The 24,526-nt window shown below is 40.4% G+C and overlaps 1 protein-coding gene across 4 annotated transcripts; it reads left to right on the top strand.

Moving 5' to 3' along the window:
* Positions 1–123: 123 nt before the first annotated feature.
* TRAPPC13 (trafficking protein particle complex subunit 13) lies at positions 124–24,307 on the top strand. Of its 4 annotated transcripts, none has more exons than XM_081213077.1 (13): positions 124–265; positions 5,082–5,150; positions 10,287–10,386; positions 11,559–11,643; positions 12,095–12,222; positions 12,654–12,726; positions 14,491–14,535; positions 16,420–16,437; positions 20,048–20,181; positions 20,945–21,143; positions 22,946–23,046; positions 23,729–23,876; positions 24,196–24,307. In XM_081213077.1, exons 1-13 carry the CDS (start codon positions 220–222, stop codon positions 24,298–24,300), a joined length of 1,251 nt encoding a protein of 416 aa, XP_081069203.1. In that variant the 5' UTR covers positions 124–219; the 3' UTR covers positions 24,301–24,307. The 4 variants fall into 4 exon arrangements, with proteins under 4 accessions (XP_081069203.1, XP_081069202.1, XP_081069205.1 ...); XM_081213076.1 differs by having other exon boundaries at positions 23,726–23,876; XM_081213079.1 differs by lacking the exon at positions 16,420–16,437.
* Positions 24,308–24,526: the final 219 nt, after the last annotated feature.

Raw genomic sequence — 24,526 nt, 5'->3', positions numbered from 1 at the left:
AAGCAAGCAGAGGCGCCTATGGCGATACGGACGAGCCAAAGAGCACGCTGGGGATTGTAGTTTCTGGCTCGATTGCGGAGGCGACTTGCATTGCGAGGAGCACAGCTGGGAGAAGGAAGCGGGCCAAAGCCGGGGAGAGAACCTCTTGTTCGCGGCCGGAGGAAGTTTGGCCTCGGCTGATTCCGTAAAGGAGGAAGAGGCCCGGGAGCGGCTGCGGCGATGGATGTTACCCAGCCCAAGCAGGAGCATCTCTTGGCCCTGAAAGGTACTCGCTCTCGCTTCCTCCGCTCCTTCGGATTTGGCCTGCGGCTGAGCAGCTGAAAAGCAAATCCTACAAGGGGCGAGGAGGAGAGAATCCAGCCCCGCTTCCTTTTTGTGGCGGCTCCCTTGGCCGCTGTTTTTAGGAGACCAAAGCGGGTGGGTCTTAGGCAATTAAAACCTGGGAGGGATCGGCAGGTGAGAGCGGTTGGTGGCCCAAAGCTAATTTGCAGGAGAAGTCGGGTATCCTTTTCAAAAGGTCGGTTCCTTATTCCACCTGCCAGGGCACGTTGTTGAATAAAGAGCTCGGAAAGTGACCCAGATCCAGCCTCATTGGTTCAAGCCAGAGTGTGCACTCAGGAGGGGGAATCTACCAATGTTTTCAGATTTCTTTTAAAAGAGAAGGACATCATCTCTTCCCTAGGAAATGGTCAGTGGTGTAGGGTGTTTTTGTGTGTGTGCAGTTTTGTATAAGCAAGAACTGCATTTCAAAATCCATTGCGAAATCTTCAGTTGGTAGGCCTTCCTTGCGCTTGCCCAGCTGTGAATCAAGAGGGACAACATTGGTGCAGAACAAGCTTTCAGAGATGGGTGGTGTGTAAACATTTCTAAAGCAAGTGGGGCTGCAATATTATACAGCTGCTCCTGGAGTGAGCTTTGAAAAAGGGGGTGCCTGTTATCTTATCGTCAGCTCCCAGAAAATGGAACATTTTCTTGAACTAAAAAAATAAATAAATAAAAATCTGTCAAGCCTTAGAGGAAATCCCTTAATCCTTCCAATATATATCCTTTCTTTGTAACACAACACAAGCTATTTAGGAAAAAACCAAACCCATTTCTGCAACCTCAGATGGAAGAACAAGATTAATGGAACTAGTTCTCACCTGCTTCCTTGAAGTCTCAGTTGTGTGAGTTTATCACATGAAAAGAGTCCGCTGAGAAAAAATGGCCACTAAGAGTACTGGAAAAGCTGTGAAAGATGTGTGGAGAGTGCATTGATTGGGACCAGTACCTAAGCAATTGTTGAAATTAGAACCCTTCCTATCTCCTGTCCCAGTATCCCTTCAAGTTCTTACAAATAGTGAGTTGTTGAAAAAGGCAACTCTTTTGAAATAATTTCCTTATGGGGAAGTGGAGTGTATGAACATCACAAAGCACAATCCCAATACACTTCTGTAGACAGAAATGCTTTAAAGACATTTCAGGGCAATATATATTTCTGTAGTTGCCAGCAAGGAATACTAAATAGAGAAAGTACATATACAATGTGGAGCTCTAAAGAATTGCAGAGCAAGCTAGAAAAAAGGGGGACCTTCAAAGTAAGGACCCAAAGATGCAGATTTGTGGAAGAATGGTTGTCATTGGAGCATCCTTCCAGGGATCTCTTTTAAAACATTTTTTTGCCTTCCTGCTTCTAAGGCTGAGAGAACTTTCCTCTGTGACAACACAAATAGCATAGACAGTACTTGGAACACTACCCAGTCTAAAATTGTGACCCCATGTGCATGCATACACTTCAGATGTTACCATGAACATGAATCATTTCAGTCCTCCCAGCTTCTCTTCCGCTTTTTTCAATTATTATCCTACTATAGTAACATTCCAACTCTGCTATCCTTCCTTCTTCTTAGGAGTCATAAGCAACAGCTACTACTGCTGCATGAAAGCTTCCTGCCTGTGACAAACAGTATGTGAAGAAATTGTCATCAGGGCCACAGTGTGGAAGTAAAAGGGTTAACCCTCCACGCACTGCGGCCCCTGTTCCTGATTCTCCCCCTTCTGTGACTGCTATTTATTTGTTTAGCAATAAAAATAAACAATCTGAAAAAGCAAACCAGTACAACAATAAATCTGATTTATATCACAACACCATGAGGATGAGAAAACATATCCAGTCCAGCAAAATGCTTGCTCAGATAGGGATGTCTACACGATGCATAAAACCGATCAGCGTTGGCATGAGCTGAGTCTGTGAGGGGAGGGCATTCCGCAATTGGGAAGCCGCTTTAGAGTTGGAAAGAAACAGTTATGCAATGCCGTGATATATGTTTAAGGCAACATGTTCGTTTGGCACTCACAGAAGTTCAGAAAGTTGGTGCTGTATCACAGTTCCCTTACAGAAGGGCCATCTCACTTGTTTAATTTCTGTATTGGAGAAACTTATGTAGCATTCTGGTTTGAATTAGCAGTTGCAGCAAACCCAGATGTCTGACAGAAACAAAAAAACTATAAGTCCAAGGGGGTGTTGTTGTGTTTTGGTTTTCCAACTGCATACGTTTGTAGCCCGTTACACTTGCTACAGCATTTTCTAGCAATAACTGCGTCAACATGATGGTGAATTTTAGTGGGAAAACTGCTAGCGTGTCTTATTACTTGCAATACTTCTGCTCTAGGTCCTGTTTTCTTCTGAACTGCACAGCACATGGCATGAAAAGATTCTTTTAAGTGATTATATCATTAGTGATGAAGCTGCTGTCCAAGAAACATTTAAAATAAGAACATGTGGATTCCTGTTGTACAAGCATGGAGGTGATTCTGCACTATCGAGCATGGCAACGGGACCCTGCAGCATTGCAAAGAATCACAGAAGAGGCACTGAAAGAATTTCCTGTTAGGAAGCTCCCAAGTTTCATACCCTGGTTTCCAAATGACTTGCGTCAACTTCCCCTTAAACCTAAAAGAATCGCTCCAGTTATTTCTGGTGAAGATGTAGAGCAAATGAAACAACACATTGCAGCCATAGAAACGGCTTGCAGCTCCCCATCTTATGACTGTACAGCAGGGCTTAAGGAATTTCATCCTGATGTAAAAGCTGGGAAGTGTTTGCAAGCTGAGCATGAAAGAAACAGTTTTAGCAATTTGGAAAAGCAAACAGCAAGCAGCAATCAGAAGCTGAGAAGGTCTTGGAGTGTGTCTCTTCCCAACGCCAAGCTCAAAGACAAGATTCTTCCTTTATCTAGAGAACTGCAGAGCACTTTAGACAAATTAAAGCTCCATGCATTCTATAGAGCCCAGTGGATAATTGAACCATCTACATTTGGTAGTCAAACATTGGAGGACATTTGGGTGAAGCTCAACAAGATGATCAAACACAATGAACTGCCGTCTTGTAATGCTACGATCCAGAGATGTGAAGGGCAGATTTCAGTTTTTTGTGACATACTGTACTGTGAATATGTTGCCAACAACCTTAGAGAAAAATTAAACCTTTTGGGGAAAATAAATTTGTTTGTTCACAAATATGGAATCATACATAGTCTGTAGCTTTATAACAAGGCTTTCTGTGAAATGTTATATTTTAAATACACTTTGTTGCCTTACAATGTTTTTGAAAAAAATCTGTGGGGGGGGGGCAGAAGGGGAGTAATTAGCTTATCCTGGACATTTTCCGTTTTATTTAAATTAGAAGCCCTCCTTGTAGCTTTCTTTGCTCACGTAAAAAGAACTCATGCTTCTGAGCTATAGTAAGTCATGTTCTCTATATATGTACCCTTTGATTAGAGGATTGACTTTTTTCAGAGTATAGATTCATTGAAAATTAGAGGGGAAACCGGACATCTCCAGCAAACTGATCTCTACAAGACTGGATTATGCTTTGTTTTAAGTTCTCAAAAAGCCTGTGACTACTTAAGAAGATGTCCCTTGTAAAATGAATGCCCCTTGTAAGCCTGATGCAATGAATGAAATGACCTTCCACATTTGTTTGGAATGATTTGTCTAAAATTAATGAACAATAAAAAGAAAGGCTGCTGTGTTGGAGTAATAATTTCTAAACTTCAATTTTATGAAGTCCATCATGCTGATATATTTGTTTCCCTTTTTGTGTGTTTGGCCTACATTTTTGCTTCCTATAGATTGTAGTCACATCGGCAGTGGGCAGAATGTTGTCCTACTGGCCATTATGTTCTGTACCGAGGCAAGACTTCTTTGTGTTCTTAGCCCTTAGAAAATGTATGCCATCTAAACATGGTCATTTGTAAGCAAATTCTATTGCAATCACATACCCTCCAACATTTCTTTCTTCTTCTTTTTATACCTCAGCATCTGACTGGGTTGCCCCAGCAACTGTGGGCTGCTTCCAACATATATAAAAACACAATAAAACTTTAAGCATTAAAAATCTTCAGGGGTTGGATAACTCCATACCCTCCAATGTTTCCCTGATGAAAGTTGGGACATACTAAGGAAAAGCAGGACATTTTGGGATCAAATCAGAAATTGGAACAGCTTCTGTAAATCCAGGACTGTCCCTGGAAAATAGGGACACTTGGAAGGTCTACAGTCAGTAGTTTGCAGAGCCTGGTCCAGCCTTAATATCTACATTTGAATGAATGGGGAAAGCATTGGTTGACTGGAAACCTCCCCCCCCCATCTGCCTTAGGGGGAGTCAACTATCCTTTGGACCAAACAACTGCTTACAAATGGTACTCTCAACATGGTTGGATAAGGATCATTGCGGTTATGAGTATTGTGTTTTGTTAAAATGATTTTTGCAGTTATCCATGATTATCTTAAAACATTTTTAAAAAATATTATTGGTGGGATTTAAAAAAAATGGATATGCATGTCTTTGCTCAAGTATCAGTGTGAATGAGCACTTCCTGCATTTCTAGTTGTTTTCACATTAAGCCCAATTTCATCTCCTTTTCTTGTGCTCAGTAGATACCAACAAAATACATAAAACTTGGGCAGAATTCCAGGGACAAGGTACTATCCAAACAGGTCTTACGGTTCTTATTTTGAAGTTAAATATGTTGAGCTTCTAGTGAAGTCCTGGTGATGAAGTGTGTGATTAATGTGGAATTTGTTTTCTAAATTCACAGTAATGAGGTTGACCAAACCTACTTTGTTCACCAATATTCCTGTGACCTGTGAAGAGAGAGACTTGCCAGGTAAATTTTTTTATGATGTTAAATAATACTCAAACTCTGGTAGATCTGCATATAGAGGCACATTGTTGTTAGATTTCTTGTTAAGCCAGCACGTACCTGAAAATACTGTACTTGAATGTGTGGAGTGTTCCTGAACAACACCAGTGTCAAATATTGTAGTTAAGTTAAACCTCAGGGATTATGACCAGTAGTTTGCCTATGTGTGAACCAGCGCAATTGTGATACTTGATGAAACCTGGGTTCTATAGAAAACTTTTCTGCTAACAATGTGCAGTTTATTGCATGTTTTCTCTCCATTGGCAGAGGCCTGTAGGAACACACTTATGCACCATCCTAAGTCCCCAGTCATCAGCATTGTGGGAGTGTGGGTGTGTTAGTACAGTCCTAGCAAGCTAAAAGCTCAGCAATGTGGAATGATTGAAGTTTGCCACTATGCGGAGCACATGGACATTTCAGATCCCTTCTTTTTCAAACCAGAGTACAGAAACTTAAAATTTCTTTTCCTTTTTTGTCATTGTTTCATTTATTGCCATGTATGCCCACGTGGAATGCTTTCCCTGCAACACCCCATAGAACTGAGAGACAAATACATGAAATCATAGCCTTTCAAAACAACAATAAAAATCAGAAGATCTCAGCTAGCAGGTCTTGCAAGAATTCATGAGAACTGGAGCCAACGTTTGCCAAGAAGTTTCTGGGTTGCTTTTCCTTCCAAAGATAGCAGATAAATTACTGTTGAAGGTTTTTTTGTTTTTTTTAAAAAAGAAACAATAAAGTTCACAGAACTATAAAAAGTCTGTTTAAACTGCTGTTTATACATATTACAAAACTGCTTAGACTTGTTTGTTTATAACTCTGCCATTTAGTATGGCAAAAAGATTAAATGTCCTTTCCTTCTAACAGGAATGCCACTTCACATGTATTGTTGGGAATGAAGCCTTTATCAGGAGAAACTGGCCACTCTCCAGGCACCTGGCTTGATCTCCGGTTGACCTCCCTGTCTGCATTCCCCAGCAGGATACAGGCAGAGGTCGCGATAGGCAATCCTTCTCGGCGTGAGAACACCCCCCCCCTCTTTCCTGCCCCCCCCCCCCCCGGGCAGGGGAAAGAGATAGACAGAAACGTATTTACATGCCTTTATTTCTGTCTTTGCAGCGTTACAGAAAAACATGACTGCTCTCTTCAAACTCCAACAGCCGAGAGACAAACTCCTCCTGTACTTCCTGTACAGCTCATATTACACTCTGAGCTAATTCCGGTGCTTCGCACTGTGAATAGACTGTCCCTCTGTTTCCCACGGAACAGTCCCAACATTCCCATTATGTTTTGCTTTCAAGCTACCAGCTCGCGGCCGCATTGCTTCTATATCGTAACATACTCCCCCATATGAATCAATGTGCGCTGCGAGCAATGCGTGATCCAGAGAAGAAAACAAACAGTTGTTATACATATAACACTCCCCTGTTGTTTCAGTTCCACCCTTGGAACTACCCGCCGTTGGTTTCCCCAGTGTACCTCTCTGGTTGTCTGACTTCCAAGGAATGAGTGCATCTGCATTACCTTGGCTAGGGAATGTAGTGTTACACTTAGCAACTCCCTGTTGTGTCTTTGTCTCTGACTTAGGCACAGCTTCAACCTTTCTTGAGTTGTTAACAATAGTAACACATGCTACAGCTGAGTTAGCAAACTCTTTTGAATACCTCTTGGGTGGTACACCCTTTGTAACTCTCTCAGACCTGCGTATGAGGTGTTGATCCTCTCTGCTTACTGGTTCAGTCTCAGGACTCTTTGGAGAACCAGTTCCAATAGTAAACAGTGGTTCATCCTTCATTTGTGAAGGTCTAGCCATTGTGTGAGATTTCCTCTCAATGACTGTGTCAACTGAGCTCTTTGAGCTATCACTGTCACTCTGAGTACCACTGTAATTAGTAAAATCATCATCATCATCTGAATTGTCCTCAGTGGGAAATGTGTGAACAATTACTCTCTCCTGTTCAGGAGCACTCTCCAGAAATTTTGTGAGAATCACCTGACCAGATTCAGACAAAATTACTCTGTAGAGACCCTTTTCATAACCCACAAAAATGCCTCTAGCATTCTTTACTCCACCTGGAGCATCAGATTTCACATGAGACCCAAAAACCTTAAAATGGGCAGCAGAAGGTTTTCTATGGAACAGCTTCTCAAAAGGAGAACTTCCCAAATCTTTTGAAACCTTTCTCAACCAAGTGTAACAATAACACATTAACGACTCCGCCCAATACTCATGTGGCAAATGTGAACTCAGCAATTGCGCCTTCATCCCATTTTGCAATTCTTTGTTCACTTGCACACAGACACTTCTGTTCCATGCTTCTGCAGAAACAGCAGTCTTGTGCCTTATCCCTTTCTTATCCAGAAAATCCTGTAAAAGAAAAACTGGCTTTTCATCTGTGAAAAGACAATCAGTGTTAGCATTATGAACATTCTTAGCCTTGTCACAAAACTCTTTAAACCTTTCTAAGGCTTCTTGTGGTTTCTGCATTATATATACCCACACATAATGAGAGAAATAATCCACACACACAAGATAATATCTTGCATTGCCTCTAGATGGTGCTAGAGGACCAATCACATCAGCATACACTCGCTGAAAAGCTTTGGTTACTTGCGTCGTCTTCTGGACGTTTTTTGACACACCTGCGAGAGAAATCATGTTAGATTCAGATGCATTACAATTTATGCAATCATTTTGATTAAAAGTCAACAAATACAGTCCATCTTTCTCTCTGGCAGAAAGATACAGCTCTCCATCTTTGAAGATTTTGCAGCTTTCTCTATCATAGGACAGACCTTTCTTTGTGATCTGCGAAACACTCAGCAGATTGAACTTTAAATCAGGAACCAAATACACATTGTTAATAGTCAAGTTCAGACTTTCAAGATACACAGTTCCAAACCCGGTCGCTTCCAGCTCCTGGCCGTTGGCTTGTTTCGCAGTGAAGCTTTGCTTCTTAAACGTTGAAAACAGATCTCTGTGCGACGTCATGTGCTGTGTGCATCCCATGTCAAGAACAAAAGCGTTCTCCGTTGAAAATGCGGCTTTTGTTGACAGCAATGCTTTTGCAGGTTTCACCTGGGACTTGGTACGACTTTTGCCTGACGCTTCAGGCTTTGCAGAGCTCCCCTTAGCTCCTTTCTGTTGACGTGGCTTCTTACAATTCCGCTGAAGATGTCCAGTCTGTCCACAATTGAAACAACGGACAACGTTCAAAGCAACAGCCTGTTCTTCACTAGCAATAGCAGTGGGGGTGTCAGAACTCCGAGCTTCTCTCCCCCTGTCTTTGACATCTATTGCAGCAAGGCGATCTCTCTCATTGAGAACCACGGCGCAGATTCTCTCCGTCGTGAGATCTGCGGCAGGTAGAGAACCAAGCTGACTTGCAACCGTTTTATAAGTCCGATTAAGGCTGTTAATAATCATGAAGCAGAATATCTCTTCCTGTAGAGGGAAATTGCGTTCTGCCATCTGCTGGCGTAAGAATTTCATCTCTGTCAGATGCGCTTGTACATCTCCATCAGGCGCTAGCCTTAGATTGGTCAGCTTTTCAAAATGCAGCAACGCTGAAGAACCAGCATCTCTTTGATGTATTCTACGCAGCGTTTGCCAAATCTCACGCGCGTATTCCAAATTCTGAATATGCACGAGTTTATCATCTGAGATGCACAGAATTATGGCCGTCCTGGCTCTCACATTCTGTGAATTCCAACCTGGCATTGGTGCAGCAGGGATGGGGTTTTCAATCACCCCAAAAATCCTCTGATTCTGAAGCAGGGCTTTCATCTTTACAGACCATGAGGAATAATTGTCATTAGTCAGTGGAGGAGGGTAAGGTAAGCCTCCCCCCTTCTTGGCATCCATTTTGAATCCAAGCCTCAGCTCTCACTCTCGAGCTTGTAAAATTCCAAGAGTCTATTGGCTGCTTACTGCCTCACTTGGCAGTTAAACACAGGCTGTTTTGAAAGTCCCTCCAAGAGCAGTGAGATAGACAAAACAAACGCTGTTTTGCAGCCTCTCACAGTCCCAGCCCCTCTTCCGTTGTTGGCCAGTAACTTTCCACTTTACTGACGTTTCGTTGCTTAGCAACTGGACATTCCAGGCTTATCAAGACTCAGGTATGTGAAATATGTGGCTCTCTTTCAGTGCTGGTTTCATCCAAAAGCAGACACTCAGTGAACCGAAGAATACTTCAATTTGCGTTCACTCTCACAGCCATAAAATCAGCATACCTTAGGGGTTCCGTTGCTCAGCAAAAACACCTCCTCCGGTGCTCAGCCGTCCTTGTAGCTTCCATCCGCACGCTACCATATCTTCCTTATCTCCTTGCAGAGGATGAAGTACGATCCATCAACCTCTCTTGTTGCTTTCATGGATCAAAACCATCGGCTCCATGCTACCAGATGTTGGGAATCAAGCCTTTATCAGGAGAAACTGGCCACTCTCCAGGCACCTGGCTTGATCTCCGGTTGACCTCCCTGTCTGCATTCCCCGGCAGGATACAGGCAGAGGTCGCGATAGGCGATCCTTCTCGGCGTGAGAAGAACACCCCCCCCTCTTTCCTGCCCCCCCCCCGGGCAGGGGAAAGAGATAGACAGAAACGTATTTACATGCCTTTATTTCTGTCTTTGCAGCGTTACAGAAAAACACGACTGCTCTCTTCAAACTCCAACAGCCGAGAGACAAACTCCTCCTGTACTTCCTGTACAGCTCATATTACACTCTGAGCTAATTCCGGTGCCTCGCACTGTGAATAGACTGTCCCTCTGTCTCCCACGGAACAGTCCCAACATTCCCATTATGTTTTGCTTTCAAGCTACCAGCTCGCGGCCGCATTGCTTCTATATCGTAACAGTTTATACATATTACAAAACTGCTTAGACTTGTTTGTTTAGAACTCTGCCATTTAGTATGGCAAAAAGATTAAATGTCCTTTCCTTCTAACAGGAATGCCACTTCACATGTATTTTCTATCGTATGTTCAATTGAAAATATATTAAAATAAGTTAAAAGCCAGTGGCTAATCAATTAAAAAATTTATTAGTTTATATAGAAATATCAATATAGTTGACCTGACATATAATTTTATATTACTGCAGGAGATCTGTTTAACCAGTTAATGAAAGATGATCCTTCCACAGTAAAAGGAGCAGAAACATTAATGCTTGGGGAAATGTTGACTTTGCCTCAGAATTTTGGGTAAGAATTGTATATAGATGTGTAGATTTGTTGAGATAATTGTTTTATGATCTTTAGTCCTGTGCAGAACTGTCCTAATATTGTAAATACCAGCAGTTTCAGTTGTACTTGCTTCCAACTTAGAATGCTCTTAGGCAGGGGTAGGCAACCTAAGGTCCGTGGGCCGGATGCGACCCAATCGCCTTCTCAATCCGGCCTGCGGATGGTCTGGGAATCAGTGTGTTTTTACATGAGTAGAATGTGTGCTTTTATTTAAAATGCATCTCTGGGTTATTTGTGGGGCATAGGAATTTGTTCATTCCCCCCCCCATATAATCCGGCCCACCACATGGTCTGAGGGATGGTGGACCGGCCCACAGCTGAAATAGGCTTAGGCCACAGTCCTAAGAGCAGGGGTCAGCAACCTATCTTCCTTGTTCTTCCTATGGATAAAGTCTATTATTATTCTTAATTTCCTCCTGCCACAAACTGTTTCCAAGGGCCTCTTGCGTTACAGGGTTAGGAAGCCATCTATTATGGTTTCTAACTTTGAATCAGTGGTACCTCTGAGTAAACAGTCATTGGATGAAGCAGGAAGAGATCTTTACTGTTAAACAGAATTGGTGAGTTAAAAGTAAAGCTAGCAACTACCAGACCCTGATTTTGAATATAAGAACAGCCCTTCTGGTTTTGACTAAAGCTATTTAGTCCACCATCCCCTTTCCCACAGTGACCGATCAGATAACTATGGAAAGCCTGCAAGCAGAATGTAAGGACAATACTTCTTTCCCACTCTTGATTCCCCAGACAGTGGCATTGCCTATGAACCTGGAGGTGTCATATAGCCATCATGTTATCCTTATCTTCCCTTTTAAAATCTGCACAACATACTCATTTACACATCCATGCTGTGTGCCTTAGTTAGCTCAGACTAGCTTACTTATTTTAATTTTGTTTGTTCTTGTCAACACTCTTCTGTGCTTAGGCACTATGTTAAGTACTGAAACCATAAGATTGTCTTCAGAGGTTTTGAGCCATGTGCATGCAATATCATCAATGCTAGAAGATGCAAAAACAGAACTATAAATATGGCTTTCTTGGTACAATTGTTAAAAGTGGGCAATAATAGATTTTAGAGATGTATTCAAAGCAATGGTTTTAACAGTTCTCTTTTCTCCTCCCTTCTTGAACAGAAATATATTCTTAGGAGAGACATTTTCCAGCTACATCAGTGTACATAATGACAGTCACCAAGTGGTAAAAGATATTTTGGTAAAGGTATGTTTGATCTTATCAAGTAGTTTTAAGTGTGTTTTTAAGGTAATTAATCAGTTAACATTTTTCTAGTTGAAGGAAACTTTGAACAAAAACAACGGGGGTGTATCTAAAGGTAACAGGGTAAATTGTAAAAGGCATATTCTTTTTGCTTGCTATATATTTTTGAGGCAGTCTGAAAGTAGGTTTGTTCTGCACTTTTCTTACCCTCTCCAAGTATATTCCAATAGGAAGTTCTACTGTACAACCACAATCGTGCAAGAGATCATGATGAGTACATGTTAAGCTTTCGGGATGCTCAGGCATCACATCTTCTCAGTGGACTGTGTCCAGATTTTTAATGAATGCCTTGGGGAGGATGGAATGTAAAACCAGTTAAAGCAATGAAAAACTATTTTCAGTAATAAAATTCAACCTCTCTTTTATTGAAGAGTTTTTTGTTTTTAATTCTAAGGCTGATCTACAGACAAGTTCGCAGCGTTTAAACCTTTCAGCCTCTAGTGCTGCAGTGGCAGAACTCAAACAAGACTGTTGTATCGATGATGTAATACACCATGAAGTAAAGGAAATAGGAACGCACATGTAAGACACATTATACTTCCCCCCCAATTCATAGGGTTGTATCTAAAGGTAGCTTGCCAAAGGCAGGACACCTGCTTGTTGCCAATCCCTCCTTCCCAATGTGTCTCCCACACTCCAAAAAAGCCTTTCGAAAGATATGGGGAACTCCTGGAACAGTATAGGATATGGCACAGAGAGCTGCAGTTGGTCCCGTGGGGAATGGTGCCTTGCATTAACAGAAATGTTTCTGGTAGTCTAAAACCATCTGTAAACTTAATTTAGTTTTTCCCATTCTGTAAAAAAATAATTATTACCAAATGTGTTCAGAAATCTGAAGGAGATGAATTGCAAATTTGCATCATTTGCTCCATTTCCCCATTCTCCTCCCAACCTGGAAACACAAGCAAGACTGAAAAGTAGTTAAACCCCACTGAATCATTTGTCTCTTTCAGCTTAGTGTGTGCGGTAAGCTACACCACACAGACAGGTGAGAAGATGTACTTCAGAAAGTTCTTCAAATTTCAGGTATTAAGCTGACATAGCTGGCAGTGTTGACTGTGATTGAAGATATCTAGCCCTTGTGTATCTCTCTGTCTCTTCTATGCTGCCCGTGCTTGCAACTTTTCCCAGAATTTATCTGGGGCAAATTTGGTGGTGGTGGTGGTGGTGCAGTTGTTGTTAAGGTTTCTTTTAATGTTGGGTTTGTCGGTACAAGTTCACATCAGCGTCAAAGTGAAGTGCAAGAGAGGCTAGTACCGTAATGTCAATCAGAAGTCCCCCCAGCAGCATCTTCTAGGTCCATCCCTCTAGAAATGACCAGAGCTATCGTAGCACCGTGTTTTCCAAGTTGAACCCCAGAAGGTCAATAGAATCAGTAGCCACTGAGAGGTCCAAGAGTACCAGCAGGGCTATTCTCTGTCAGTCCACTCCTTAGCATAGGTCATCTACCAAGTTGTTTGTAAGCCAAGTCAGAGACAGAATGGAATTAATCCAGAATGAATGAATGGATGATGGTAGGTAGGTAGATATGGGTAAAGCTGCAGAAACCAGGGATGCCAGTACCTCACAGAGTTTAGAAGTGGGGAACCTTATCTGGGTCCTGTCCTGGTAACTTTAAAAATAACCAAGTGAAGAGTTTTGATTTGGAAGTTTGGTTTTTAGGGTAGAAACTCCAGAACAGCGTTACAGAAAACACCTTCTGAGGAGTGAGGTGTCTGTACATAGAGGAATCAGGTATCATAAGGATATGGGGTTCCTGTGCCTTTTAACAGCTACATAATGGGCAAAAAATGAAGGCATGAAATTTTCCTTGCATGAAATTGCAGAGATGAAGGTAGTGGTATCTGCCGAATTTCTGCCTGGTATAGGGTATAGTTGCCCAATCATAAAGTTGTGAAGATATGGCAGGTAGCAAACGTAGAGTTAAATAGTAGCTGCTCCACAGGTGACCCTTGTTGAAAACATAGCTAAATTTCAGTATGGTTCCAGAAGTGAAGGTGCAGAGCGCTACTGCTTGCTTCTGAAACTGCAGGTGCTCCTCTCGTCTCTTGCTCTCTTGTTTCCGGGAGGAGCAGGGAAGGAGCAAAGCACCTCTGTTTTTAGTAACATGCACAAGTATTTCCATATACTTCACTATGATTTAAAGGTGAAACTCTTGCATTAAAGTGGCATGCAAACAAATTATTTAATAAGAATAATTTAAGTCTATTTGCAGTCTGTCTTGATTTCAGGGTCAGAATCGCTGATATGCAAATGAAAAGATTTTATTTATTTGTCGCGTATATAACACCTGATAATTGATATGCTTTGCTCCTTTAATTAGAAAGCTTAGCCAGCAATTGATAGTGTAATTGCTTGCAGCTTATTTGCCACTGGCTGACTTCCTTCCAACAGCAGAAGCTGGGAAAAAGCAGCATTTCTTAATTAAAGGTTGTGGAAATTAAAACTGCTAATTTTGAAATGCATCATTATATTAAAGAGTATGATCGTGACCTATATGACACTCTGGTATAAAAATAACTTTTGTGGGAGAGGTTTTTTGCCATGCTACTGTAAAATCCTTTTACCTGATCAAAATGTGGAAGCGTCTGTAGACATAGGAAAGAAAAAGTGGGATGCGTAAGCTGGGTTCTTCCACTGAAGTAAATTTTGGGGTTTGCTTATATGGACACAAGTGGAACACTTCAAGTTAACAACTTTACTTTTGAAATACTCAGGAGCAGGTAGTACTTAGTGTTGATGAAGGAGTTTGATAAATCTCCCTTTAGTATTTATTCTTTTTTCAAACAGGTCCTCAAACCGCTAGATGTGAAAACAAAGTTCTACAATGCTGAGGTAAATCCAGAATATTGTATTTAGTGCTTGGTGTCCAAAATCCTGAACAGGCTCTTAGTGAAAACTTGTTATATTGTGAATTAAAATGGTGGTTCTTTTTCAGGATTATAGATCTAGATCTCCCATTTGAGATATAATAGGCCCATTTCATTATCTGTTCTGTTTAACCCAGACAAATAAACAGAACTTTATTACCTGGCAAAGCATTTTTTAATTATTCCTTACTACATAATATTAATCTTTTCTCTTTTAGAATTGACAGGTGTTGGCAGTTTGAACTTACGCACTTTTTATTAGCTGGAATAGCCACAAAATAGAAAAAGACAAAAATCTGGGGAGATAAACTTAGGAAAATAGAGCTGAAAGGATTGTTTGAAAACTAGGTGAAGGAGTGAATTTGTTTAACTGTACTTACAGTCTTTTTTATTTTATTTTTAAAAAAACCAAGTTGTATGTTAAAAGCTACCAAGAAACTACAAAATACCCCAAAGGGCATGCTAACAGTGGAACAGAGTCCATCAGAAAGTGGTGGACTCTCCTTCCTTGGAGGTTTTTAAGCAGAGCTTGGATGGCTCTCTGTCAGGGATGCTTTAGTTGAGATTCCTGCATTGCAGGGAGTTGAACTGGGTAACCCTCGGTTTCCCTTCCAAGTCTACAGTTCTATGATTCTGGCATTAAATTTCTGTATGCCAGCTATAGAAAATGGCTGCCTAGCTATTACAGCTTTGGAAAAATATAATGATCTTGCCCTCTTTCCTGGCCGAGGGTGAGGAATACAGGTGAGTAAAAATCTACACCTTGCTCTCCTTCTCACTTTAATCTCTCCATTTGTCATTGCCATCACCATTTGGGGAAAATGTGGCTGCATATTTAGTTATAATCCATTTTAAAAACATTTGTTTCGTTATTAACTGGATAAACTTGTGGTTCAGATTTAGTCAAAAAGGCAGCTACCTTACTTAACATTATTGATGTTAAGTAAACTAATACTAGGTGATATGCCAGAGTAGAATTACTTATCAGGTCTGTGTGACAGTAATGCAGTGGGTGCGGATTTCCCCATCACTGCATCTCCATCCTGAGATAGGTGCAACTTGATGAATTATAGAAAGACCTTTGGGTCTTAAAGGCACAGTGCCTCTGACAGAGATGCTCTGCAAGTGCACTTGTACCAGTGATGGGGTTGGTAATTCCCTGAGTTGTTGGCCAAACAATATTTAAAGATACCTAGCATAAAGGCGTTGGGGGAATTGATAAATGTAAAGGTTGTTACGGTACCGAATTAAGCTTTTGAAGAAAGGCAATTCATTGGGAGGTGCATTTTAGCACTTGTCCTTTTCCAATGGTGCTTTCCATTTTCTTGCAGCTTGTTAATTACAATGGGAGGTTTTGTTATAGGATGATGTATAAATACATGCAGTTAATATGCAGACTGGCTCAATTTAAAACCCGAGAGTCATCAGTAAACAGGTTTCCCTCCCGTATTTAAGACTTTGTGCATTAAGAGACTATTTGTAAGATTAACAAGTCCTCAGTTTTTCCCCCATATGGAAGTATTCAGCCAAGTAATGGACTTCTTCTGTGAGCATGTACTGGTTTACCATTGTGTTCATTGTGCACTCCCTGTGTTTGCCATTTCACATAATTTATTTCTTCATTATACCATATGCCGACATGGTCTTATTTAGAAATAAGATTTCTTAGTAGTGAGCCTTTTATTTTTATTGCCAGTTTACATTTCTCTCTTACTAATGCTGTCTTGTTTAGAAAGTACCAAAAAAAATGCAGAAAGATGCATTTTATTTGAAACTTAGTTGTCCTCCTTTTTTTCTTTAACATTTAACCCTAATTTCTCTAATGTTTTCTTTTTTATTTTCCCATTAGAGTGACCTCAGTTCTGTGGTAATTTTATTTATTATTTATAAATATGTATGCTTGTCTTCTGTTTGTCTTTCTGCCTGTTACTAACATTATTTGGAAAACATAATGGAAAAGCAATGTTTGTACACACAGATATTGGCTTGTTTCCCCTTTCCCCCCATACTAGCTCTCTCCTTGCATCCATTGTTTAACAGTATTTTGCAGTTCAGACTTCTGTACTGAATAAATATTTCAGTAAACTACTGTGACTAGGAAATTGTTGACCACAGAGCAACAATGATATTCCTAGAGGCATACTGTTGAGGCTACAAAAGCACATGGGCCGGGCTATTTTTGTTGCAATTTCTGTTGGGAGCACATGTTTCATTGGGCAAAAATTCAGTTTTCTGCAAATCTTATGAAACATTTATTTTTTTACATCTCTGCTGGACCAGACCAAAGTTCAGCATTCTGTTCTCAGTGCCCAGCCAGATGCCTATGAAAAGCCCCCAAGTAGAACATGAGCAGAATAGTACTTTCCCAGTTGTGAACCTCAGCAACTCATATTCGGAGATCTGTTGTCTCTGACGCTGAAAGTGTGATTTGTCATGAGTGACTAGAGTGGGGTGTCATGGTCTGGAATAGTTCTGGGCCTGTCTGATGATTCACAAAGCCAGAATGAGTTATGCAAAAAGAAAATTAAAGTTGTATAAGAAATTGCATTAAATTGAAGGTATTGGGTTGGAGGCCAATCTATCCTTCTGCATGCAGAAAGTATTTTCCATTCCCAGAAGGGCTTTTACAGTACAGGCTAGAATGTCATGTGAACAAGTGAAATGAAATTCAGTGGCTATAAAATCTCTTACACAAGCCTAGTATTAGATTTGTTCATCACTTCTACAGCTAAGGAAGTCTCAAGTTTACTTATAATTAAAGCAAAATAAAATACATAGCAAATGTATCCATTAAGGCAACACTGCATGCTAACCATGTACATCCACAATAGTCAATTGTAAGCAAGAATATCTTCTCTCCTCCATTGAGGTGCTAAGAGTCTACTAGATCAAATGCAAGCTTCCTTGGGGAGAGTGTTGCACAAGCTGGAGGCTACCATTGGAAAGACCTGTTATCTCATTGCTACCATCTTAGCCTCTCTTAAATGGGAGCACACAGAGAAGGACCTTGGGTTATCTTAAGAGTCCCAAGTAGGTTTATATGTGGAAAGACCATTCTTGAGTGTATGGCCCTCAAAAGCAATTTAAAAAAATCATTTAATTGACTAGCATAGCACTTCAGAAAATTCTGCTGGTGCCTATTTTCCTTCCAATGCGTTGTGCAAATTTCCTTACGTAATTTATATATTTTTCACTATTTGAAATAATGGTCTTTACCTGGTAGTGTTTCTTGTGTTTGTTGGTGTAAAAGTACACAGAGCCTTGCATGTAGGCTTGTTTCATATTAAATCATGGCAACATTTATGTTATCTGCTGTTTTTGTGAAGACACTGGATGGGAGGAGAGAGACAAGACATTTCACATCTTTCTTTATATGTTTATTAAAACTCTTTTCAAATTTATGAATGCATGTGGCAGTGATTCTAACGGTGTAATTGCAGTTCAGATCTTAACGTGTGTGCTATAATAATCCAGGAAATTTGCTGTGAAGCGCTCTGATCGAATCATGCTATTGAGACTAATCATGAGAGTGAGACTAATCAACCTCTGCGTCATTGTAAGCTACCTTGCTTTTTCATTATGCTGCTTGGTTTTGTTTTCTTCCCTCAACTTGGCTCTTGCTAAATTTCTGGTGGTTGCTGTTTTAAAAGACACTGATGGGAAATTTGGAAAACACAAGATGTAAGCAATGGATTTATGGGATATTCTTTCAGAAGAGTAGAAAAATATTAAATCCCTAGTGCTAGAAAACATGATAGTACTTAAGGTTTTTTAAAAAAAAAAATAAAAGCAAGATAACTGAATTTTATTTGTCATTGGTGTTTTGCTTGAATACATAATACTCCCCTCCCTCTAATCTGAGAAGACCAGAAGCTACTGCTTCTATTTTACAACATGCACTACCTTTTTATTATACAGTTAATAGGCCAAAATTAACCAAAAGTACAGATCTAATACAGTGTTAGGTGACATCAGCATAACATGATAACCCCAGAAAGACAATTTCTAGGACAATAAAGATAAAACCTTTATTCACCTGTTGCTTTTTGGTCTTCTCAGCCACTGACAGGAATTTTTATGCTGCCAAAGAGACTCCAGGAATTTTGTCTAATAGCTAATTTACCTAAATGTTTGCTGATCTCCCAGCAAAGAGCCTGAAAGGGAGTTTTTCTGTTTTAGATTAACCACTGTTTAAGAATCAGACAATATTCTAAACTGTGGTTAATCTTACAGTTGTTTGAAATGAGCCAGCTTCACAAATTGTGGCTTGCTTTCACTAACTATAGCTAGAATCGACTACCATTTGTCCAGGTTTGCGAAAAACAGAAATGAAAGCTGCTGGAGAGGGAAGGAGTAGTATGTGGGCCTGAGGCTTTCTCCATCTTGTAAGACTAAGCTAATGTCTGACCCACCCATTGCCTTTTGATGGCCCTCTAAACAGCATGGAATGTGAGAGGCTGAAATTGTTTTACAGTTTGCCACCACCAGTCAACATCCAGTTCCAACTCAACTTTTGATAAACAGTGCAAAATAGGTATGGGGCTATCCTATTTTCAGTTACAAAAACCAAGTATGCCCCTTTTTCTTGATGGGATTTTCCATTTTACACAGGGCCTCCACATGCCTGTAATCAGATATGATGTTGGAGCCTTTGATCGAGTGGCTCCCATCGTTCCTCCCCTGCAGGCATCCCTTTGATTGTCAGCAGGTTTTGATTGCAGCTTTGAACTGCCAGATACGTCAGTCCTGCTTTGCAGGACTGAGATCTTGCAGATACATTTAAACAGATCACATTTGTACCATGTCCCCGGTTAAGGGATATGCAGTTGATAATTGCATCGAGTTCTTTAATTCTTGAGATGGGAAGGGCACTAGGTGTCTTAGAACCAGAAATAAGGTTGTTGATGTAGTAGAATATTAAGCTCTGTGCCATTATGAAAGTTTATAGCAGAGACTAGAGCAGTTCTTAGGTCAATGTGAACAGTTTTTGTAGCATGCCTCTAAACCCCTGTAACAGTTCATACACTTTAAAAAACACCTATTAACAATATTTTCTTTGTATGCAGCCTGGTGCATCATTAATCTGGCATGGCATGTGTCTGTTGTGCATTGCACTCATTTGACATTTATAAAGTGTTATTTCTTTCCTTTTAAAAGAAAATCTGAATTGATGTGGACCGTTGGAGCTCAGCTTGCAAGTCCCGTTTAGGCCATATAGACACTACCTTAGAATAGGAAAATATGACAAAGTTTTCCCAAATCCATTGTTCAGCACTATTCCAGTTGACTAACATTTTTGCTTCTACTGCTCTCTGTTTGGGATAAAGACTTTTCTTGCATTTAATGACTGTTACTTTTGATTTTCAGGCATGAACTAACTGCGTTTGTGGTTTAATGTTTTTCAAACACTTGAGATGCTGGAGCATTTTGTCAGTTGAGATTATTTTTTTATTTAGGCGTTTTCTCTGCTCTTTTAGACTGATGAAGTATTTCTGGAAGCTCAGATTCAGAATATCACAACCTCTCCAATGTTCATGGAGAAGGTGTCACTGGAACCTTCTATTATGTACAACGTAGCAGAATTAAATGCAGTCAACCAAGGTGAGGACAGGTAAGGGCCTTATTTGCTTCTTCAGACTGTACTGGCTACAGTCATGCATCATGGTGCTTGTATCTTCATGTACCAAAAACTGAAGCTATACGTGCGCTGATGAAACTGTTCTTGCAAATGGACGCTCTTTGCTGTGGTTCCTTGTATTATGGGCCCAGAGAACAGTCATACCTTGGTTCTTTAACGCCTTGTGACTCGAATGTCTTGGCTCTCGAACCCCACAAACCCGGAAGCACCTTGGTTTTTGAATGTTTTCAGAAGTTGAACAGAGTTCCGGAACAGATTCTGTTCGAGAACCAAGGTACAACTGTATAATTTTGTGTCGTACTGCTTACTGTGGTATCTTGATGACCTTGCTACTTTTGCTTTTAATTTCAAACATTGGCATATACCTCAATTCATTTTCTATGAACTCTCTTAATTATCACCACCATTTGTATCAAGATTACTGTAGAATATAGTCCAGTGTAGCATAGCAGAACAGGTGGTCTAGCCAGTTTGAGGCCTCCCCCATTCCTATATTCCTCCCTTCCAAACTTTCGCAAAAACATCTTGCTTGTCTTTTAATTTTTTTTCTCTGCTAAGCCTGATTTCCTTAAAACTTCTGGAGGCAGGCTACTTTCTTTCTTAACTGAAAATGCTTTCTTAACTGAAAAGGCAACCCAAAATTGAATCTGATAGCCAATCCGGAATTCACTGGATTTTTGTCGAAAAGTCCAATTTTGAGGTACAAACTAAGGTAAACCTGCCCCTTCTCTTCCAGTGTGTCAACATTTGGTTCAAGAACGTATCTGCAACCCATGGATACTCGACAGTATCTTTACTGTCTTAAACCAAAGCAAGAGTTTGCAGAGAAAGCTGGCGTTATTAAAGGTGTGACAGTCATTGGAAAGCTGGATATAGTATGGAAGACAAACTTGGGCGAAAGGGGAAGGTTGCAAACCAGTCAGCTCCAACGAATGGTAAGTATTTTTCAGAAGATTCTCTTTAAAGACAGAAGGGAAATAGTGAAGAGCCTGTGCAGATACAGTTTACCTCTGAATATCAGGTGCTGGGAGGAAAATTTAGAAATTGTAAAAACAATATTGGAGTAAATAGACGTTGATGTGATCCATCGGGATTCTTCTCAAGTTCTCATTAATATTACAATTCATAAGACCAGAAATATATATACAGCACTTTTGCTGGAACATAGAACAGACTGTTTTCAGCGGTCCCCACCCCAAATACAGAATTTGATTCCAAGTGAGATCAGGTATATTTCCTCCCTTGCTAGCTGTAAACATGCCTTGTTTACATCAATTTTTTTCATCAGGGTCTTTGGGGCCAATGCTAATTACCGTATTTTTTGCTCTATAAGACACACCAGACCACAAGACGCACCTAGTTTTTGGAGGAGGAAAACAAGAAAAAAAATATTCTGAATCTCAGAAGCCAGAACAGCAAGAGGGATCGCTGCGCAGTGAAAGCAGCAATCCCTCTTGCTGTTCTGGCTTCTGGAATAGCTGCGCAGCCTGCATTCACTCCCTAAGACGCACTCACATTTCCCCTTACTTTTTAGGAGGGAAAAAGTGAGTCTTATAGAGCAAAAAATACGGTATTTGGGGAATGACCATAGCTCAGTGATAGAGATTCTGCTTTGCATGCTGAAGGTTCTAGACATCACCAGGCACAGCTGTGAGCGTCCCATCTGAAATTTGCTTTTGGTCAGTGTTGACAATACTGCACTAGATTGACCAATGTCCTGACTCATTCCAAGGCAGCTCCCTCTTTCATGCTGCTCTTTGAGAACTAGATGGCTTATTTTGTTGTTACGCTGGCTTGTATGTTCCTGGGATGAGACTGCCATCACTTGTTTTACTACTGAATGTTGTGGATTAATGTTTGTCTGTGGTGGTAAACTGCTTTGCCAAGTAACTTTGCCTAAAAAGTGGTCTAAACCTGTTTAATTAAATATCAACATATGGTTAAATAGAACAGTTCTTGAAAGCAGTGGCTTGTGCACTCATAAGGAGAAAAGGCTGTAGAGGTTTTACTCAAGAGTAGACCTATTGAAATTAATGCACCTAAATCATGTTCTTTAATCTCAGTGGGTAAAACTTACCGTATTTTTTGCTCTGTAAGACTCACTTTTTCCCTCCTCAAAAGTAAGGGGAAATGTGTGTGCGTCTTATGGAGCGAATGCAGGCTGCGCAGCTATCCCAGAAGCCAGAACAGCAAGAGGGATTGCTGCTTTCACTGCGCAGCGATCCCTCTTGCTGTTCTGGCTTCTGAGAGTCAGAATATTTTTTTTTCTTGTTTTCCTCCTCCAAAAACTAGGTGTGTCTTGTAGTCAGGTGCGTCTTGTAGAGCGAAAAATACGGTACTTAAATGCTATCCAGAATTGTACTGTAAATCTCAGTTTTTATGTTTGCTTTCTGAAGATGTTTGAGGTTGCTCCTGTTCATAAAAATCCAAATGAGGACTCCCAAGTACATCAGCATAAACATGAAATTTGTAATGTTACATAAACTCCTCCAGAATGTCATCCTATGATTCACTTGTGGTGCCTTTCAGATGTTGTTGTGAATTATAACTTCCATCAGTCCTTGCTACAATAGCCCATTGCTGAGGATGGTAGAAAGTGGAATCCATCGGAAGGGGACCACAATGGCCATTTCTACTCTAGTACTACTGCTTGTCTCGTCTCCCCACCCCCAGCCACTCTCTCTCTGTCTCTCTTTTGGTGTTGGTGTACCTTGCTAAACTTTTAATGCTTTCTTAGGCTCCAGGTTATGGTGATGTCAGGGTTTCGTTGGAGACAATTCCGGACACTGTAAACCTGGAAGAACCGTTTGCTATTACATGTAAAATAACAAACTGCAGGTAATGAAATTACTTCCCCTCCTGCCATCTCTATTTTTTAATAATTGTAGTTTGAACTGCTTACTGTTTCCAGTCAAAGGGGTAGGTTTTGTAGAGGTAATTCACCCAATGTTTTAGATGTATTAAAATACTGCTTGCATTCCAGGTTTTCCTTACTGCAGGAATATATAATTACTTTTAAGGTGATGGAAATGGTTTGTTTTTTTAAATGAACATTCCTAGATATATATAATTCTGCCCCTCACTTGCTGAGATACAGTGGACAAAGCAGATTTTAGAATTCCAAAAATATTTGTGGTTTTTATTGAGGGAGAGGAGACAGAGGCAGTGACCTAGTTGGTCCTATGTGCTGAAAAAGATGTGTGTATTTGTATTATATAAGGACTTCATTTTTAAACCATTTTATTTTAAAAAAACATTTATTTTTAATAATCAGAATAATAATAATTTAAAAGAAATACATGTTTTAATTATCATGCTGGCTCCTGTTGGGCAATTACTAAGCCACAGGTTTGTTGGAAGCATTAAATGATTTAACCACCATATGCATCACCCTGTAACCTTTTCTTTCTAACCATAGAAAGAAGGCAGCAAAGAAAAAGAAAAACACATGAACTGGTGTAAATTGGCCCTTAGACAAATTGAGATCTATGTTAATTTATTATTTTTTTCCATCCAGCAGTGAAAGAACCATGGATCTGGTTTTGGAAATGTGCAACACTAATTCCATTCACTGGTGTGGGGTGTCAGGAAGGCAGCTGGGCAAACTGCACCCCACTTCATCCCTACACTTGACACTTACGCTGCTTTCATCTGTGCAGGGACTACAGGTAAGATCTCCCGCTTGGGCATTGAAATCCGATATGGGGTTGGAGGGAGTAGCTGTTGGACTTGTGTCTGTAGTGCAAAAGGCTGGGGTATGATTTCCTTTCCTCTGTCCCCTGTCCTTTAAAGGGCAGACCACCTTCTCCACCCATGGAGGGAAACTGAAAAATCCAATCGCCCTGGAATATCTTTCCAAGAATGGCGGCATGGGGTCCTTATAACCTATATAAGGTGATACTGTTGAGTTATAGGGCTCTTATGACCAGTTCAGAAGCCTGTTAGGTTTCACATTGTCAATCTTTTTTTCTCCCCCTTTCATTTTAGACTGTCTCTGGCTTGAGATTAACAGACACCTTTCTGAAGAGAACGTACGAGTATGATGATATTGCACAAGTCTGTGTAGTTTCTTCCAAAATAAAAGAAAACTGAAAGTGAACCCTTTTCATTTTAATATTTCCTATTTTGGTTTTTGGACCCAACCCTCTGGAAATTTACTACAACCATCTGCAATCCAAAAAAGAATTTCTTTATTTAACTGTCCCTTTGGAATTCAATCTGGCATCTTTGGAATGCTTTTAAAAAACAGTTTATTTGTGAAGAGCCAACCATATGTATTTTAAACTATTTGGAAATAAAGCCCTTAGTTCAATTATGC

This window comes from Podarcis bocagei (genome assembly GCF_964188305.1).
Source record: "Podarcis bocagei genome assembly, chromosome: 11".
Taxonomy (NCBI): Eukaryota; Metazoa; Chordata; class Lepidosauria; order Squamata; family Lacertidae; genus Podarcis; species Podarcis bocagei.
Note: the sequence above shows the minus strand (reverse complement) of the source record. Positions and strands in the feature narration are given on the sequence as shown.